The sequence below is a fragment of the Meleagris gallopavo genome, chromosome 5, assembly GCF_905368555.1.
Source record: "Meleagris gallopavo chromosome 5, MGAL_WU_HG_1.1, whole genome shotgun sequence".
Lineage (NCBI taxonomy): Eukaryota > Metazoa > Chordata > Aves > Galliformes > Phasianidae > Meleagris > Meleagris gallopavo.
Window position 1 is genome coordinate 26,779,017 of NC_139408.1, and position 20,186 is coordinate 26,799,202.

General features: G+C 36.2%; 1 protein-coding gene across 11 annotated transcripts in view; it reads right to left on the reverse strand.

The window, feature by feature from the left end:
• PCNX1 (pecanex 1) overlaps window positions 1-20,186 on the reverse strand; it is an 82,318-nt gene that overhangs the window by 8,441 nt on the left and 53,691 nt on the right. For all 11 annotated transcript variants that reach the window (XM_085224914.1, XM_085224915.1, XM_085224913.1 and 8 more), the window contains 18 exons: window positions 17,001-17,111; window positions 16,483-16,574; window positions 15,172-15,281; window positions 13,879-13,984; window positions 12,672-12,764; window positions 11,098-11,248; window positions 10,392-10,533; window positions 9,528-9,705; window positions 9,031-9,139; window positions 8,308-8,437; window positions 6,909-6,967; window positions 5,999-6,214; window positions 5,318-5,571; window positions 4,237-4,467; window positions 2,862-2,962; window positions 1,861-2,011; window positions 1,000-1,230; window positions 362-636 (listed from right to left, as the gene is read on the reverse strand). In XM_085224914.1, coding sequence (XP_085081040.1) covers window positions 362-636; window positions 1,000-1,230; window positions 1,861-2,011; window positions 2,862-2,962; window positions 4,237-4,467; window positions 5,318-5,571; window positions 5,999-6,214; window positions 6,909-6,967; window positions 8,308-8,437; window positions 9,031-9,139; window positions 9,528-9,705; window positions 10,392-10,533; window positions 11,098-11,248; window positions 12,672-12,764; window positions 13,879-13,984; window positions 15,172-15,281; window positions 16,483-16,574; window positions 17,001-17,111 — 2,740 coding nt within the window. The remainder of the gene's footprint in view (window positions 1-361; window positions 637-999; window positions 1,231-1,860; window positions 2,012-2,861; window positions 2,963-4,236; window positions 4,468-5,317; window positions 5,572-5,998; window positions 6,215-6,908; window positions 6,968-8,307; window positions 8,438-9,030; window positions 9,140-9,527; window positions 9,706-10,391; window positions 10,534-11,097; window positions 11,249-12,671; window positions 12,765-13,878; window positions 13,985-15,171; window positions 15,282-16,482; window positions 16,575-17,000; window positions 17,112-20,186) is intronic.

Genomic DNA, 20,186 nt, shown 5'->3' on the forward strand with positions numbered 1-20,186 from the left:
GTTTATCCTAGTGAAGACAGCAAAAGTAATGATAACAAAAAAGTAACGCAGAAGTTGCACTGTCTTTTGTTATCAGACCTGAAATAAGAACTGTAATTGTAATTCTTGCACACAAACTTTATCCTCTAAATTTTTTCTAAGCTGTGACTCGGTTTGTGCTTTAATGTTTACAAGCCATCAAGGCTAACTCTGTGCCAGGGCACTTGCCATATTCTAAGTTGCGCTTGAAATAAAAGTTAACTTATTTATTTGCATGTAACTGAATGCTAGAAAATTATGTCCTGGTTAGCATGTATGAGACTAGCTAATGACATATGAGAGCACAAACATATACTTGTGAGAACTCATTTTCTCAGCTCACCTGTGCCATGTAGACACTATGAAGTTTCTGATATTTCCTAAACTGATAGCTCCTCCAAGAATCTCCTTAAGCTGTTCGTGACTATCTGAATAGGATGTAGTCAAAGGCGAGACATAGATTGGGTAACCAATTGGCTGGTCACAGGAAGAGTTGATCATGTTCCTCAGAGCTTGCTTTGCATTTTGGATACTTCCTCTTTCTGGATTGCGATTACGCAGGAAGACGAGTTCCTGTTGTTGTCCTGCCCACAGGCCACGCACACACTCCTTATTCACCTGCACAAGATAAATGACAGAAGCCAAGTAAAAAAGCTGTGTCAGCAAGTGGACCATGACTAAACTGCTTTCCATATGTAGACTTTTACACGCATATGTGTAATTGTGCTACAGAACCACAACCACTCATATTCATGAAAGGGCTGACCTGATGGACACAGTCTGCAACAGTAAGAATAAAGAGAGTGTAAGAACTGAATGAGAAATAAAACATTTGAAGTCAGGAACTGATTTCCTGATGAAACGCTTCAACTACAGAAGAGCTGCCCCAGCAGTGACAGGCCAGTAACACCAAAGTAATGATTTAAGAGTATGTAGTGGTATATCTTAATTATACTGTTGTGGAATATATACAAAACGTACCTTAATGACCCTGAAACTGAGATAGCGCTTATTCAGCATAATAATTTTGTATTCGTTGGTACCATCATCCATCACGTGACGCAGAGCAAGGAGGGAGGGAGAATTGGAAAGAACAGCACTCCGCCAGGCAGGGTCCCCTTCATGTGCTATAACTAGATTTTCTTCATGGGTTGTTATGGCTTCATAGAGAACAGAAGGATCATCGTATTCATCTGGAGAAGTGAAGTGATCCTGTTTCCAAGAACAATTGGTAAATTATGACTGATATTTCAGATGTAACTATGGATAAAGAGCAAGCACCTTGCACCTCAGGGAAGGTTTGCTCCCTTTAACCTAAAAAGAAATCATTCAAAGGACCAGCCTATTATTTATTTAGTTGAATTTTACACTAGACTTGTAGAATCACAGAATAGTTTGGCTTGGAAGGGACCTTTAAGACCACCCAGTTTCAATCCTCCTGTCAGAGGCAAGGACACATTCCACCAGACCAGGTAGCTCAAAGTCTCATCTGGCCTGGCCTTGAACATCTAAGGATGAAAAGACATGACACGATATTCACTCATTTTCAGTTGTCTGCCTCTGTCACACGTCCCCTTCCCTTTTTTTTTCTCCTCTCTTTCTGAAGCTATGTATTCTAATTTTGATCTCCCTAACTTTCCTGGAAACTCGGACCTCAGGTTTGACAATGACACTGGCTGTCCTTACATACACTCATTACCTATCTCATTAAGGGAAGAAAAATAATAGTCCTCCAAAGCAAACAATAAAAGCTGAGTGTCTCTCTCCCAGCACTTTACATTTAAGAGAAAAAACATGCAGAAATAAAAAGAACTGGAGTCAGCTTTCCATCAAATTCCTCACCTGATGTAGTTTAAGTGACATTCGTATTCCAGGAACCACTACTTTCCTCAGCAATTCCATGTCAGCAAAGATCCATTCATCCCTAATTGAAGAGATACGGAAGTCGCCCTTAAAAAGGGCATGCAAGCCATACAAGAAGGATTCCAGATTACTGTTGAGAAAAAAAAAAAGTTTGTCCATATAATTAATAAGGTAAGAAGATACTAAGCTGTACATAAAGGCACACCACTCTTCTCTATAAATAAGAGAAAAGATGGAGGGGAAATACAAGTGAGCATTTGTGTAAGTAAAATCTTGACACAAGGTGTCTACGTGCACTAAAGTGAAGATGAATAAACTATATAGGCAAGAGATTGTATTTACATGGACTCAAGTAAACAGGAACTCTACAGAACATCTGATTTTATTCTGAAGATTATTAAAAGAAAAGGCTTTTGGGGAAGTACAACACCTCAGTGGACCAATCAAGAATAATATGTAGCCTCAGTTGTGAATGCTTTAGCAATAAATCAAGTCTTGATAGATAGCTCATTTTTAGTAGCATCATTTACTTTTACTAAGCTAATGGGAGTCTAGTGAAAAATCAAACGCTCTCATCACTCTTGTGACTGCATATCTCTAAGATCTTCTTGGGGAAGCTCACTGATACTCAGAAGAACATTTCCATCAAACTGAAGTAGAACAGTTTTACTTTCAGAACTCAATCAGCTTTGAGTTTTTTCTGTAGGTTATCGCTGGAGCTTAGCCACATCAGAATGCTCGCCTTTCAGTTGTTCTATAAAACAAAATGCTCAAATTCCAGTTCTCTCTCATGTGCTGTTCTTTGGTTATGTTTCACTGGCTGTTATAATATGAAGACAGGTCACACAGCCTATCTGCCCGGTTTAAGGAAGGATGAAATTAACTATTATCATCTTTTCTGAAGAGGTACTCATCCAACATGGAATTTAGAATCTCAGAGGGAATTTGAGAAAGCAGAGCTTACAACAAGATTTTATTACCTAGACATATGATGTGAAGCTGTTCCCAATGCTCTCCGCCCCAGAACACAAAGCCCATAACACAGTGTAACCAGGGGTGAGTCTCTACTCGAATCCAGTGGCTTGCAATAAGAAAAAAAAAAAGTTAAAGATTTGACATTAAAAAACTGCTCTAAGAAATAAAACACTCAAATGCATACAAAGGTACACAAGCCTTGTGCATGTACCTACCTCATCAGTTACTCTATTCAGACTTTCACTATGAATTAAAAAAAAATTACAAGTATTCTACATATTTGTAAAGATAGACATGTACACATTATATTTTAAATAAGATGAATTTTAAATTGAAGGGATATATGCACTTTCCTCATTGGTATGGTGCACTCTGTATGCAAACTGTTGTTTAGCCAGGTTATGACATTACAACAAAAATATTCTTAGTGAATGAGCTGGATCTTGCTTAGTGGTTAGGAGTATGTGATCCTGAGTCAATTGAAAACTTGCCCAGACTACAGCTTATTCAGGGGAATTCACCCTCAGTTCAAAGTCATTTGGAGCTGCAGAGGACACATGATGATCCACATGATAGTAGCAGCATTTAAGGGATTTTCAACACGTCCACAATACGTTTCACAAATAGTCACTTAACAGGAAATGATTTTCTTTGGGTGCTATTTGTCATCTGACTAAAAAACCCTTTAATTCTTAATTTCTTTAAGATGGGCTGCTACCTAATCTTTTAGCTCCAAAAGTAAAAAATTCTGAAGCCTCCACCAGTTCATGCAGAAAGTGAAATCAAATTATATTCCCATCCTTTATTGTCAATCAATTCTTGCTCATTTTCAAACACTACTTGACTAGAGTACATACAACTTTTTGTGAACAGTAAAAGCATTCTCCTGTAAACACATTGGTGTTCCTATTTAAAAGGTGGGAGGCTTTGGTGGGTAAAAGAGTTAGATACGGGATGATCGCTTTCACAAGCCAACAGTTCCAGTTGTCCAAAGCAAAGTTATAGTAATAATCACTAATAAAAAGTTGGCAATTTTATAAAAACCTGTCACAAGATTATATTAGGGTTGATTTGTAAACACTGACATCTAAATATGCAACATTATAGAATCATCTACGTAGATAAATGGTTGACTAAATTCCAACTGATTCTTTTAAGCTGGTAATTGAAAAGGCATTAGCAGACAGGTCACACCGTACACTTCCTTACTTACAGAAATTATTTAAATTCATGTATCTAGAGTAGAACATCAAAACAAAATAACATTTCAATTTTTTTATTTTCTAGAAGATCAGTATTAAAACACTAATCTGAGGCAACAAGGAAGAAATGAGACAACTCTTGAATAATGAATACCTATCCTCATGTATTCATACCTACCTTTTCTCTTCGAGAGCAGCAGTATTCTATCCAGTTCAAATAAATCATACAGAAACTCTCTCTTGAGATTCCTGCTAGACGGTGGTCATAATCTTCATCAATATTGGGGTTAAATGTTGGGTCTACATCAACATAATTGCGGTCTGTGCACAACCGCAGTCCTTCCTGCATTGTCTCATTAGCTAACCACTCCTCTAACTTGGGGGAAGTTGTGACATAATAGATGATTCCCTGAAATGATAGTTAAAAATCCATGAGTCAGTATTACAATAAAAAAATATTAATCTAAGATTTTTCAACTCATTCACAGATTTTCTTGATAATGAACAAAAATAATACACAGTAGGGCTTACTTAGCTCCCAGACGCAATAAATTCAACAGCAATACAGATCTGTGTATGTTAATATTTTCAATGACTCCCAAGAGTTTTTAAAGCATACATTTAAGGAGTAAGGGAAAGAAAAATGGATGGAGCAGGCTAACTGCAGAAAAACACATAAATGAGAATTCTTAATTGAGTGAACAGGGATAGTATATTTCTAAATAATTAAAATATTAAATTTGAAGATGAGGCAGTTTAATACAGTCATATTTGGGGAAAAACTTTGTGTGAATATATCTCAGAAAAATTTAAACTTAAATTTTTCATGACAGATCACAAATAGGGAAATAGATCATATAAGGGACCAAAGGTCTACATAGAAAACTTGCAGATTTAACAGGATCCTTTTTTGAATAAAACAAAAATAAAAGAAAGAGATGGCTTTGGCTCTTTTCAAGAGACTCATACCAGTTACCATTTCATTTACAATGGCTAAGCATTTTGGTAATAGTCTTTCAGTTTCTAGTCCAGTTTCCGCAAGAAAGAACATCCTCTCTCTTGGTCATTTTTCTGCTCTTAAAACCAAATATCAATTATAATTGTCAGTACAGCAAACTCTGGCCTCTTTTGATGAAGCTGTTCATAAAGCTAAAATTCATATCACACCCATGAAAACTATTAGAAGTTCAAGGCACTAAACCAGTCCCAGTTATAATCCAGCCTAGCTCCCCCAGAGTTTATAGTTATCTGACTCATACCTTCACGTAGTAAGTGGTGAGAATTTTCCGGAGATCAAAGACTTGCAGCATGGATGCTGCACTGTTGTCTGTGATACTATAACCCTCCAGAACATACTTTGTCACAAGCACTTCCCAAGCCAGCCAACGCTGCCCAAATGCAGCATTAAAGGAAAGCATGTGAGGAAGGTGACCAGGTTCACAGCAACAGAAACCTTCATCTTCCTCTACGCCTTCTGTGATGGCCTCTACTTCTCTTTGCTGACAATACGTTCCTTAGGAAAGAGAAATAATAATAAAAAAAGTTAAATGCTTCATACAATTGTTTTAATGTTGACTTGCATTTACAAGTGTTTGCAAATCATATTAGAGTCCAATTATGTTTCTGTAACACCAAGTTAACTACTTGACAGTGAACAAGAGATTTGGATAGTTTAATTTATCAGTGTAGGATCACACACATTCTAATTAGGTAGCGGTATGAATTAGTTATCATAGCCACATTACATTAAAAGTGAAGAGAGGCTTAGCATCAGATCCAGTTAGAGGTTATTTTTCCTCAGGGGTCACATGGCATAAAGTGGCCCTGAAGCTCAATTTTCAAAGCAAATAATTTATAAGCTGGAACAGAAAATAACTGAAGTTTTCAGACCAAAAGACCTGTTTGTGGTATAGACAGTTAAAAAAGGGCAACACACTCACCTCTGAATTCAAGCCCTCTCAGCTGGAAGGTGACCAAGCCATTTCCTATCTCTATAAGGTGTACTAGTGCATTGAGGTAGTCAGAGGCAAGAATGAAGCAGTCCCCAGTACTGTAGTTTCCCCATCGACCCAACAACAAATCTCCACATAGGCTGTGCTGAAGGGAACGGGTTAAATGTTCATAGAAGATTGAATTCAGATTGTTATCATCCGAACCTGCAGGAAGATTGAATTTTGGTTATCATCTACATCTGCAGAAAAACTCAAGCTGGAGCGTCAATTATCAATCCACACTGAGTCTTACATTTTTCTTAATAGCGTTGTTTCAAGGCTCTCAACCTTGTGCCCTCCGCTCCTACCCCAGCTCTTGAGACAACTACTCCGAATAACTGCTAAGTGAAGTTCAATACTTTTGACCAAAATTCTTCCCTCTTACTCCTCCATTTTCCAAATTATTCTTTCAGTTTAACTCATGCATCTCTCATCAATCTACTCCATATAATAATGTGCAAAAGCAAATATGCACAAAAGTATCTCAACAACAGCTGTTGTGTAGGTCTCATCATCATAACATTGAGACATCCTCAAATAATATTTACCTTTTTGGTTGCTTAAGAATAAAGAAGCAAAACAACTTAATACTGCGATTATAGATGAAGAAAAAGTAAGGCAGAGATACACAAAGGTAAAAGAGAAACAAAAAAAGTGCATAGAAAAGTAAACAGTGAAGTAAGGAGAGAGATAATGAAGGAAAAAATAACAGATGACAAAGTTCCAGTGGGTTTGGAAAAATAAAAAACTAATAGGACAAACTGATCACAAATCCCATAAAACACAAACACTGGTATCTTTGTTCCTTGTGAGTGTGTTAGTAAAAACACATAAAACCAAGTCAGACTAGGAAAGCTACCTGGATTTCGATCAAGCTGCGAAGCCAATCTTGTATTTGAATGATCCACACGCTTTGTGCTGAAATTAAAATGAAGTGTTCTTAATGAAATTTATTACTGTAAGAAAATCTAAGGGAAGAAACTACCACTAACATAAATTGACAAAAGTATTCCCAGTGAAATATTTCTAAAAATTTTTCTTTTTTCTTCTTTAAGTATTTTGCATCCCTCTGTACTTGGGGCCTGATTAGGTCACACCTTGAGTACTGTGCTCAGCTTTGGGTCCCTCACTTCGAGAAAGACACTGAGGCCCCAGACCTTGTTCAGAGGATGGCAATGAAGCTGCTGAGGGGTCTTGAGCACAAGTCTTATGAGGAGTGGCTGAGGGAACTGGAATTGTTCAGACCGGAAAAGAGGAGACTCGGAGGAGACCTTATAGCTCTCTATGACTACTTGAAAGGAGGCTGTGTTGAGGTGGGGGGGTCAGCTTTTTCCCCATGTAACCAGCAATAGGACTAGAGGAATGGCCTCAAGTTGCACCAGGGGAACTTCAGGTTGGACGTTAGGAAAAACATTTTTTCTGAAAGAGTGGTTAGGAGATAGAATGGGCTGCCCATGGAAGTGGCGGAGTCACCATCCATGGAAGCTTTGAAGAAATATTTACATGTTGCACTGAGGGACATAACTTATTGGGAAACATTGGTGATAGGTGGACAGTTTGACTGGACGATCTTAGAAGTCTTTTCCAACGTTGGTGATTCTACGATTCTATTTTCTGCCTATATAGCATTATGACTCTGTAATTAATGAAGCCTGTACAGTCACAATATATCTTTAGCCTTAGATGCAAGTGTAACTGTTTTCTTAGCCAGATATCACAAAGCTTTAGATGTGACAACTACACTTAAACAATTTCCCAGCATAGCTAACATTCTGTCAAAAATGGGGGACTTTGAAGAAATACAACACAAAGAGGTAATCTGACATGAATAATCCTCTAATGGCACCTTGATCATGCAAGGATTTTAAGATTTTATATTGAGGTTGACCAGTCTTAGCTGTGAAATGTACGATAATGAAGAGAAGTCAAATACAGTTAATTTACTCTCCCAACACTCATTTTAAAATAAACTCTGCAACTGTATTCAAAGCATCTTTATAAAGCTATAATTTTGATGCTTAAAAAACACTACCAAAATTGCATACCTCTCTCTTAGGTAGCTATTACCTAAGAAGCCAATGTAAAAAATGCTGCTAGAATAAAAACAATTGCTATGCCATTTCAGAAAGAAGATCAGTGCTCTAATTTTCTTCAGGAAAAATAAGACGGCAGCACTTCAAGGTGAACACTTATTTAGCCTTAGTTCCACGTTTAAGTAAAACAAAGGACACAGTCTTTAAAGGTCTTATTTCACCTACTTGTAGTCTCTTTCCCAGAATTTGACAGGTCTGGCATAAGAAGTGATAAATATTGCACTTCCCAGGAAAGGATTCAGTGGAGTAGAGAAGAATGCTGACACAGCTGCTTGGACAAATAACATTGCAGAATCTGTAGGATAACAAGATTAAGGAAAACAAAGCAACAAAAACTTTCTTCAAGCTTCTGTAACAATATATGAAGTATACAGCAGCACCAAGTAAGAAAAAAGAAAACAATTTCCAAGAGATATTGTGCAGCGAAGAATCTTTACAGTTTCTCCAGTTGTCAAAAGGATTATTTTTGCTTCTGAAAGCAGAAATAATTAACGGTATTTGTTGTAGAACTTTCAGATAATTACCACCAAATCTAACATGACACTAAATCAATACTCTATTCAATCCAGCCTACACAAACAATACTCAAAATCTGAAATCACATGGTTAATGACTCTTGAAAAAAGGAATGGAACGTCAAAGGAAAACTTATGTTATTTTCCCAGTTGTTTAATTCCTATGCTTTTTATGTTAGAATTCTGTTTCTACTTTATCTGCTGCTGTTCAGCTTATAATATTGTAGCAAGGTAGAAAGCATGCTGTTTTTCATAAATGTTCATTGGACTAACCTGCTCATTCGTGAGATGTATCCCGTAATACATAATGATTATAACATTCAGAATGTATAAATACCTCCCCCCCAAAAAATTCAGCAATCGCAAAGGATACGTGGCACAGCAAAAGGCTGGGCAAAAGCATGGAAGGCAGATCCCCATGTTATCTGCCAGGGAGCGATGTAGGTATATACAAATCTCAACTTATAAAAGAGTTCCCAAAGCTGTAGGAAAGAAGAAAAAAGTAAGCATTTTTTGCTGAAAATCAACATACTTTGGAGTACAGTAAATATCCTGAGGAGTTTACCGGTCCTAGAATTCTTGCTGGTGTACAAGAAGCCTTTGGACTTACAATAAGGATGCAATTATGAAGTGAGTCACATTAATACACACTGCACTGTTCTACTAACAGAAACTCATGAGATTTTTAGAAAGACTCGAATGCTGTCTCAAGCAAACATAAGTGCTTCAAGAAGTAGAAGTCTAATCAGTATGCTGTAAGAACTGTAAAAATGACAATAGGACTAATGATCTGAAGATCCGGTATCAGTTATGGGTATGGCCAGTTTTCCCTTTTGAATGACCTGAAACACATGGAGAGTTAAAAGTTACCTTGCTGAAGAGTATGGACATGAAGAAGAGATCTAGCAGCATGGTCTCAGTAAAACTTTTGTAATCAAAAGTAAAGAAGAGCACTGTGAAAATAACAGTGACGTACTGGCACGTTGGGCTACTGAATGATGAACGCAGTAACTTCAAGCCAGCTATTGTGATCATTAAAGCACCCAACCTGTATAGAAATTCACAGAAAACAGTTACTTATTTGCTGCCTGAAAGGCTATGTTTATAAACCACCTAAATTGCTGTTCCCACACAATGTTAATCTCCATCAAACTCAGGGTTTATATTTGGATTTTGTTCATTTGCCTTGTATGGTGGTAGTATGTGAGCATTTACTTGTTTTAAAAGACATCTTCACTTTTTCCTTAGAGGTTACTAACTAAAGGATTAACAGTATTTGTAAAACAGTCTTGCTAAGTAATATATTTTTTTATTATTATTATTATTATTTTTCCCTCAGACATAGTAACTGATGGATCAGAAGGTTATAAAAATAACGTTAAGTATTTTGAATTTGCAGTCTGGATAATCATATTACAGACTGCATATCAACAAGGAAATTCTGCTGTCACACTGCTAGGTAATTCTTTGATTTCCAATCCTTATAGTATATACTATGATTTGAATGATTTTTCTTTGTGTAGGTTCCTATTTTAAAACTGCAATATTCCATTTCGTTTAAAGCCAACAAAGTGATTCATTTCTACACAAGCTTTCAAATGAAGAAAAATTGTATTTATTCCTTGCCTTAGTGTTCAGGCAATAGCATTAGCTGTCTTCCCATTGATTCCACAACTATTTCAATTCCCACCGGAATAGACATATTCAGATTACTCGATAGCCTTTTCTACTTACTCAGTATCCAGTTTCTTTGGACTAGCAATACTCTTAGCACTGCTACTAAGCTCATTGAGGACTATCAATGGATAGATAATATTCTTCTCTATAAAAAGGAGCCAAATGTGAAGCTTCTCAAACCACATAACATGCGCAGCATCTATCAGGAGATATTAAAAAGATAAGATGGCACTGATAAATCAAATTCAGGTAACAGAATCTGGATTCTTGATTCAAGTCATTTTATGATTAAACAAAGAACAAAAGTATCCAGTTAGATATTAATAGAAAACTACTTTGTTGTTAAATGTGTGAATAACACCAATAAGAATCAAATTTATCCTAAGATGAAATCTTAGGAAAGTACTTCTCTGAAGCACTTGAAAACTAGTATCTTGAAGAAACATCTACCTAAATCATTTTTAGAAAAAACTGAATGTTTTCATCATTAGCACAAAGCTCGAAACTTAAAGCACAGTCCTCAAAATCTTGGTGGGACTGCTCTGAAATATATGATAACATAGCACATATAACATAGTACCATAATCACTTCAAAGTGCCACAGAATCGAAGTATGAGGAAGTGAGCAACTAGAACTAAATCAGGTGTCAAGAAATATTCCGCTGGTGACAATAATAAAGCAAGAAGTTGAAGCGTGTCAATCATTAACACAAGTTGGTTAGCAACTACTGCAAATTCAAAAAGTATCACTAGCGATACTTACTTCGGACTTCAAACTGATAGTATTCCTTGGTTTTCAGCAGTGGGTGAGAAAAGCAATGCCAAGGAAGTTGCTTTCGGAGTTGAGGCAGAACGTAATGGGTCACAAAGCCTACCGTACCCACCAATGCATAGAGAACATAACTTAAAATAGGCTAAAGAAGAGAAGAATTGAATAAATTAAGATTTATGTTTTATAATTTAAAAAAAATAGAAGAAATTAAAAAATCATACACTATAACAGAACACTTTCTCCAACACCTAGGCAGTTGCTCACATAATGGTAATCTGGACATATACTTTGTAAGTAACTGTACTGCCAACTTAAAGATCAAACAGGAAATGCCCAAGAACAAAAACTTTATTTCTAAGAATTTTCTACTAAGTTTAGAAGAATTTTAAAGTAAAATGCTTACAACAATCTTCCTTCACAGTCTATTACTTCTTACCCATCTGCATTTCATTAGATAAATAATAAAGCTACTATCCCCTAAAGACCAAATCCACTTTACGTTTTCATCTGTTGGATAAAAGAGGTATAAGCATAGGAAAAAATAAATCATCATTCTTATATTCTCAAGGAGAAAGTGAATAAGAAACCTTCAATTAAGACCAAACTCCTTTATGACACTCAAGAAACATCACCTCTCAAAGCCTAATTCTATTGCACTACACAAAGGTAAAGACTATAAAACCAAGTTTCTCAAATGTGGAAGAACGTAAAATTCAGGAGGAGTACTGATGTCCAAACATACAATAGAAGAGAAAAACCTTGCACACCTTCCCAAATAGAACACTGAAAATAAAACATCTGAAAATCTGAAGCTACATATATACATATGCTATTTAAAATTAGTTTCTATCTGTGGGCAGCAGTTGGAGTGTGAAATGCTTTTAAAATATGTACGAGAAACTTTCACTTGTCTGAAATAAGGCTGTTTATAAGCTAACTGACATACTCATTTGAGGAATATTAAAATAAGTCAGTAACTACAGCTCTTTAGACAAATGCCTTTACTTAAATGAATTCAAGTACAGGATATTGTGCTGTGTATCATCAAGTAGGATGCATATATACACTTTAAAGATACCCAAAGCAGAAGTATTACCTAGAGTGACAAGTCAAAAAGCACCTTAAAACTCAGAGGTTTTCTGAAGTCCTGAAAACAAGCATTTCTGGAAAGGGCTACTCCCTTGCCCTGAAGTCTATTGCTACATTAGCAGGGATGCAGTTTCTGAGTCAATGTTCACCCTCTCAAACTTTAATAATCAAACCTTTTATATTTTTCTTTACACTAACTTAACAGAGACAGATTAAGAGAGGTAGTTTATGTCGGGCTAATGCAAACAAACAAGAAACGCAACAAACAAAAGCCAACAAACCTAACCATTTAAGAAAAAGAATTTGACACAAAAAGCTGAAATGTGAAAATGTTCAGTCATGCCCTTGTCACACTATAAATTTAAGGATAATCTAAACCTACTCATTCTGGTAATGCCATGGTCCTGCTAAGCGTTACGTATCATTAGAATATTTGTATACAGAAAACAAGTGGAACACTTGATGGAACACCTTACCTGTAAAACTGTAAATACTGTACTGACGTGAATTGCAAAATAGAGTACACCAATGACTATACACACAATCAGGTCAGACTGCAATCGTTCACTCTGGGAAGTCAAAACAAAATGATTTTAGTAAGCATCAGTTTGGTTGTCCTCTTCAGAATCTTAATGTGCATCAGCAGTAAAAGTGAAACTGATTAAAAGAATCTCCAATGATGCCAGTGTTAACAGCTTCCAGTGAAGAAATGTCACAAGAGCAATGGTTCAAACAAGTTAACTGGAAAGATATCTACTCAAAGTGTGACAGGACAAATTAATATACTCAATACACTCTCATTCAGGACCATTAAGGGTTATAAGGATCCTCTGTATAGCAGTGAAAAAAGCTGACAGTGCTAACCAAATTTTCCATATGTGACCTGTGAATTGCTATGATCTGTGAATAGAGCAATTAAGAGCTCTCAAGACAGCTACCTAGACTACCTGGCAGAAGTCTCTCTCTTTTCTCCTCCTCTACAGAAGAACAAAGAATGGCTTTGCAAAGTCCCTTATCAATGAACCTGAATTTTCTGTTATCTCAAAAAAAATGCAACAGAAGCTACACTTTGGGAAAGGATTAAAAAAACCAACAAAATGATTAGCATCAAGCTAGTCACAAGAGGGCGATATAGGCTCAGGGTCATTAGAAGTCATAGTATTCCAAGTTTAGACTTGCTCCCACTGTAAACACAGAATTACAGAATAAACTACTCTAAAACCAGAAAAATACTTTTGTAGAGCAATTATTGCTTCAACGTCTTAACTTTTTGGGATGCAGTTTTGTTTTTTTTTTTTCCTGCAATACAAAAAATTCTACTTTTTAAAAACACTGAAAGTCATCCTCAGCTCCCTCACTCTCCCGGCAACTAAAGAGTTAGAGCTCCCATACAGTCTTTCTGTCCTACTACTGTTATGACTGTGATTTCTCGGCTCTGTTTGTAGTTTCCACACATTTGAATCACATCATGCTAGTACATTTGCTGTACTAGGAGAAATCTGTTGATACTGTTAATCCTGTAGAGCCAAGACCTACTCAAGGAGATCGTCTTTCATAGAAGTTAAATTTGCTAAGTCTTTTATCCACTGCTCCAGATGCAGTATGCAATACTGATCATCGTAAGATAGCAACACGAAGTGTTTAGACTGAATTAAAAAAAAGTGATTAAAAATGCATACTTACCACAGAATTTCTAAGCTTTTCAGGTAGAGGATCTTTCACTTCAGACAGAGGATCCTCAGGGTTTTTGTCTTCAGAATTAGGAAAAAATTTTGATTGCACTAAAGAGCTTGAAGAAAGACAAAAAGAACCTATTGAAAAGCATGCACTACTCTGCTTTTAGGAAAGTAACAAAAATCAGAAGATTTATTTACTGAAGTTTATTACAAAAAAAGCAATCCTAGTATATTAGTGCTTCCACATGGAAAAGTTTATTTATAGCAAGATCTCAATTTTAGAATAGCACCAGTTCTCCAGCTACACACAGTGATCACTGCTAAAGAGAGAACTTGAACTGCTGTATGAATAAATCTAGCTGCTTATTTTTCTAGGGACTGGGTAACAAAAAATTGGACAAATGCTGAATTTCTAAACTGCGATCAAACTACTCATGAAACTAAACTTTAGCATGTAAGTAACAAAACAAAAGCTCTACGTGCTCCAAAGTTCAGACACAGCCTGAAAACATCAGTTAGAGAACAAAGAATTCCCTGATTTAAATCCAACTGATAAATTTTCAGAAGACCCTGCATGAACACTCAGGTACAAATCTCTGATCTCTCCATCTACAGAAAAGGCTCTGATTACAAGACTCAGACTACTGCTCAAATTCATCCAGCATTATAGCTACATTTAAATCCAAGTTCAAGCTCTGCCTAACCACATATGTGCCAAATGAGCCTCTACTGGCTATTCTGTGGAAGCCACATTTCTCCTACTGGAAGTATTTTGTTTTACATACATAACTACTAACTGGTAAGTGCTCTCATCATCAAATCAATACACTCTGACTCAGATGAACAAGACTGTTTCCCCATCTTGGATGGGTGCACAAGCAGACTATCACTGGTTTGTATCCAAGATCGAATTTTAATCTGTTCTTTGACCATACATTCAAAGAAAAAATGCAGTATCAAATTAAGTGAGAAAAGTATAGTCTAAGAAAAATCCACAAGTGGGCTTTAGCTTAAACTAGTACTTTCTGCACCTCTTTAATCATTACAAATCATTGATACACAAATGCACCAGCAGGAGGCTGGAACATGACTGGTAATCAGAAAGCATCTGAATCAGACCTCAGTTGTAAAGAAAGGTTGCCCTTCAAAGGAGAAGGCAGGTGCAAAATATGAAAATTTCAAGTACTGAACCAATATCATGCTATTTTTGACAATTCCAACGTCAGTTTAATATTTTGTATCTAAAATCCCTTTGAGACTTGCTTCTTCCTTGAAAAATGATTCAAAAAGAGTCACTTACAAAAGCACAGAAGGGTCACTACTTTGTCTGCTGAGATGATATGACATTGCCACTAACAAACCACAAAATATGGAGAAGAGAACTGGAATATGCTGCCCATCCCAAGAATCCTGGAGAAAAAAAGAAATGTAAATAAGGAGGAAGTAAAGTATTTAACACTTATCTACCACATAAGAACTCCGTGTTTCATAATACAAAAATAGAAATACATAAATAATCACTCTACAATTCCACAAATAAACTGGAATTCCAGTAGAAAAACACTGTTCAATATTTAACTATAGGTGAGAAGTTCTAATAGTCTACACTCCTTAGGTCTATACTATCTTAATCATTTAGTAGTCATGAGTTTTCATAACACTCAAGAATCTCATACATTCCCCGGGAGCACATCCTTAGAATTGCATTTTTAGTCACTTATTCTGAAAGCTCCCCATGTTAATTCTCAAATTTTTTTCAAATAAGAGTCTGACTTAAGATGAAAGCAGTGTTTATGTATGTTTTTATTTTCATAATCTGTATTGGATCTGAAAAAAAAAAAAAAAAAGACAGTGATCCTTCCCTAGAGCCTGTTTAACTTGAACAGAAAAGTATACAAAAGCTAATGAGACAAACAGGACATATCTGCAGAAAGCTAATCATGTTCTGTGGGTGATGGAAATATTTTCTCTAACAGCTTTTTGCTACCTTCAGAATGAAAAAGAACCAGGTAATGCTGAATTTGAAGGAACACATTCTACAATCAGTTGTAAACTGAAAGAATTTGAATCATTTACACACCTGAAACTAATAAACAGAACCAATATCATACTTTCAAACACAAAGGCATTTTTAGGAAAGGCTGCTTGTCCGTGTAGGCAAGCATCACCACTTTGACACTGGAAACTCTTTCCTATCTCTCTTTTCAAACAAACAGAGATCTGAAAACACTGTTTCTGGTTTACATCACCAGAAAAAAAATACTTAAGAACAACCCTTTTTTAGACATTAACACATCAATACTTAACAACTCTGTACGAAATAAGACAGTTCCATAATTGTTACAAGAATTAACACAGAACAGAACTGAAAGTAAGTGTCATGTTTTAGGCAAATAATAGCCTGGTAGCACATAAACAAACCACCTTTCAAAAGCCAAAGTCTGCTTTGTTCCTAACTTTCCATCTGTTTCACTGATACAAAAACTAGGCAAATATAAAACCCTACCAAATCAGACTAGTATTTCTAATTCATTTTCTGCATGTTTGAGATTGAAGGAAAAAGAACAGAATTCAAAACATGAATGCATGCTGTGTGTGCAATTTTGCTTACCTTCAGGGCACCATAGCACAGTCCATACAACAACGCTACTGCCACAATACTACAGATGAAACTGTAAAGTGCTGCAAGCAGGCTTGTGGTAGCTGAATATCATAGTGGAAGAAAAGATATTAGGTAATTAGGTTAGAATATGAAAAATTTCAAGTTGTTTAAAGAAGTCAGTTCAGCTCCCCCCCAATATTAAAAACCCAACCCACAAAAACATATCCATTTTCCCTTAGGAAAAAATAAAGATTATTTTTATGGCTTCATTTACATCTTCATTATTTCAACAGTGTTACTGTGTGAATGACTAACACTGCAATGGAAACAAGTAGAAGTAGTATGGTTTTCAACAGACTAAGTAGGCTGGTAATTCTATTTCTCAGTAATTGATCAGAACTATAACCTTTTTAAAATGCAGTTAGTATTCCATATGTATAGGTCATGAATATAGACAGTGTAATCATTAAATTCTTTAACTAGCCCAATCTAATGCTTTTGTCACTGCTGTGGACAAGCACACTCACCATTGCCACCAAAGACATGAATATCCAGCTGTTCACAGAGATACATCACAAATGTATTCACCTGAGGCAGGAGACCAATGAAGAATACTATGGGGAAGCATAGTGTAAACACTACAGGGGGGAAAGAAAAAAATGAGTTGAAAAAGTGATGAATATATAAAAAATACTGCATGTTAACCTACTCTTCAGTTTAAGCTCTAGGGGACTACATGCTACATTTCTCATAGAAGCGACTGAATATAGAGGTTACACTGACCAATACTCAGAAGTTTTGTTTTGTTTTTTTACTTCAGTTCTAATCACTATAGAAACTCACACAGGCCAATTCAGACTAAGTTAAAAAAAACTGGCTGATGTTTTGAACAGATTTTGGAGATTTGTACATTTTTATTTATTGTACAAAAAGCTTCTATAAGCCTAGCTGCCTATTTTTAATTACATGAGTAAGTTAACAACAGCCACACCAATTTAAGAGATGCCAATCATTTCATCTCTAGGTTGCCTGTTACTAATAATGCCTGACAATTCTACTCATTCACCCATTCCATTTCTTAGAAATAAGTAAAAAAAATATATATATCTTGATGCTAAATTACATATTTTAAAGTGAAAATAGACAACTTGACACGAACCATTAAAATCTCTGCAAATTACAGGATTAATAAAATAAAGATAAATAAATGATACAATTTCAGTACATAGAATGGTCAGAGTCCCATCCTGGGCAAATCACTTAGTTTCTACCTTAATGAAAAAAACATGCAGAAACTATCATCCTCCCTACAAACAGAAGGGGAACCCTTTGAAAGGGTAGATAACAGCAGGACAAGGGGAAATGGTTTTAAGTTGAGGGAGGGGAGATTTAGGTTGGATGTCAGGGGGAAGTTCTTTACAGAGGGAGTGGTGAGGTGTTGGAAAAGGCTGCCCAGAGAGGTTGTGGATGCCCCGTCCCTGGAGGTGTTCAAGGCCAGGTTGAATGGGGCCCTGGGCAGCCTGGTCTAGCATTAAATGTGGAGGCTGGTGGCCCTGCATGTGGCAGGGGGTTGGAGATTCATGATTCTTGAGGTCCCTTCCAACCCTGGCCATTCTGTGATTCCCCACAACTGTTATGTTTAAATCTGCTTCTCATGTGATAAGCTTTCAGTTCTGAAATATCAAGCCATGAAAATCATCTTAGCAGACAAAATCTGACAGGACTTTCTACAATCTTAGAGACTTGTAGCTTCAGTGACCACAGACTTGGAGATATCTTGCTCAGAATCACAAGTCTCAATTTTAAGTTTCTAGTGTTATATCCATTGAATGGTTGTATAGTAAAGGCCATCACTCCTACTTGATGAAGTTAAATAACTAGAACTGTTTTAAAACATTTAGGTTCAAGACTTGGAAAAAAGAAATTCTGCTCTTTTTTACTGATACAAGTTAGGAAATACATGCCTAAGGACCAGCTACTCAGGACCTGAAGAAAATATTTCAGAATTCTCAAGTCTATACAGCAGGCAAACAACATAGTGTTATCAGACTAAGTGGTTAAAAATGTGTCTTCATCAAGGTCTGAACGATTAACTATCTTACATCAGTTGTGAACAAAATTAGAAAACAAATGTGCATAAATACAATCTATAAAGAGCAGTCTAGCAAAAACTCAACATTTCTGATGGCTTTTGAAGTCCTCAACAGAACTATTCTCTCATGGGCACCATTTAGGAGAACAGAAATCACCTGCTGTTGGAGCAGATTTAGACTAATTGATAAAGTTTGATTTGTGGAATAGGTGAAAATTTCTACCAGACCTCACCTGTCTGCTGATAAAAACACACCAATGGCATTACATAAACACAAAGTCTGCCTTGCACCTGTCCTGTTCTAACTGCTGTTCCTGAGAATGGGAAAAAAGCAGCTGAGTATTTTCCTCTGTGCTAACAAAGTATTTGCTACTAGCCAGCCTTCTCTGTAAAACAAAGATTTCTGAAACAGCATTTCAGCAACAACACAATGCCCAAAGGCAGAGCAGGAAGGGGTTTTAGGGAGGGCTTGGGATTATGCAAGTTTTATATGTAAATTGGAAAAAAAAAAAAAAAAAAAAAAAAAAGCTGCATTCAGAACACTTCAAAACGCCTGGAAGGCAAAGATCCCAGTACATCTTCCTAAAACTGAAAAAGACTAAGCACTTTTAAAAAATTGGTCTTTCTTCAGAATGCCCACACCATCCATATATAAGGTTTTCTATTTAGGTATGGGGATATGGATATACATTATGAAAATGACTCAAAGTGATGAGAAAAGATTTCTGAGGTCAACAGAGAATAAACAAAGGGAAAATGAGGCCAGTTGTATGGAAACAAAACAAGAGAACAGTCTGCTGGATTAACTTCTTTTACCACAGCAAATACAAAACAAAGAGTACCAGTACATTATTAACTCCACAAAAGATATAGAAAAGCAGCTTTGAAATGGTGTGGACAACACTGCTCATAAGTAAGAGGCTCAGATCTTCTCCCTCTGGGCACTTAAATATAGTTTTACTAGCATAAAGTAAAACTGCATGAGGCATAAAAATCAGAATGTTCTTAAAAAAAAAATAATCAAGTAATAAATAATAATTCTCAGAGCGCCCAAGTCAGTAACTCTTTAATCACTGATTAATAAATCAATGGAAAGTCAAAAAAATAATTCAAAACCAAGACCAATATTTTATTTTTCTTGGAAAAAAAGATTGTCCTAAAGCAAAAGCAAGCAGTCATAACATTTAATTATTGTATTGCTTCACACACAGATGTTTTGATGTAATTGAAGGGTTGCAATGAAAAACCAGGTGTGTTCAAAATTAAACATTAAGAAAGATTTAATCTGCTTATAATGCATTTAATAATTGTGTCCATACTGTCCTACTCAACTGCTAAATAAAAATAACCTGCTTTAAGAGAGCCCCAGTTCATTTGTGACAAGGTCCTCTGCAAGAGAATGGGCTATACAAATCCAAATCATAACATGTGCCCCATTCCCTGAAGGCATCCAAAGCCAGGCTGGATGGGGCCTTGGGCAGGCTGATCTAGTGGGTGGCAACCCTGCCCACGGCAGAGGAGTTGGGAATTGATAATTTTTAAGGTCCCTTTCCACCCAAGCCACTCTAAAATTCTATGATATCATTACCAAGCAGGTATGTCCTAGCACAGGGTAGCATAA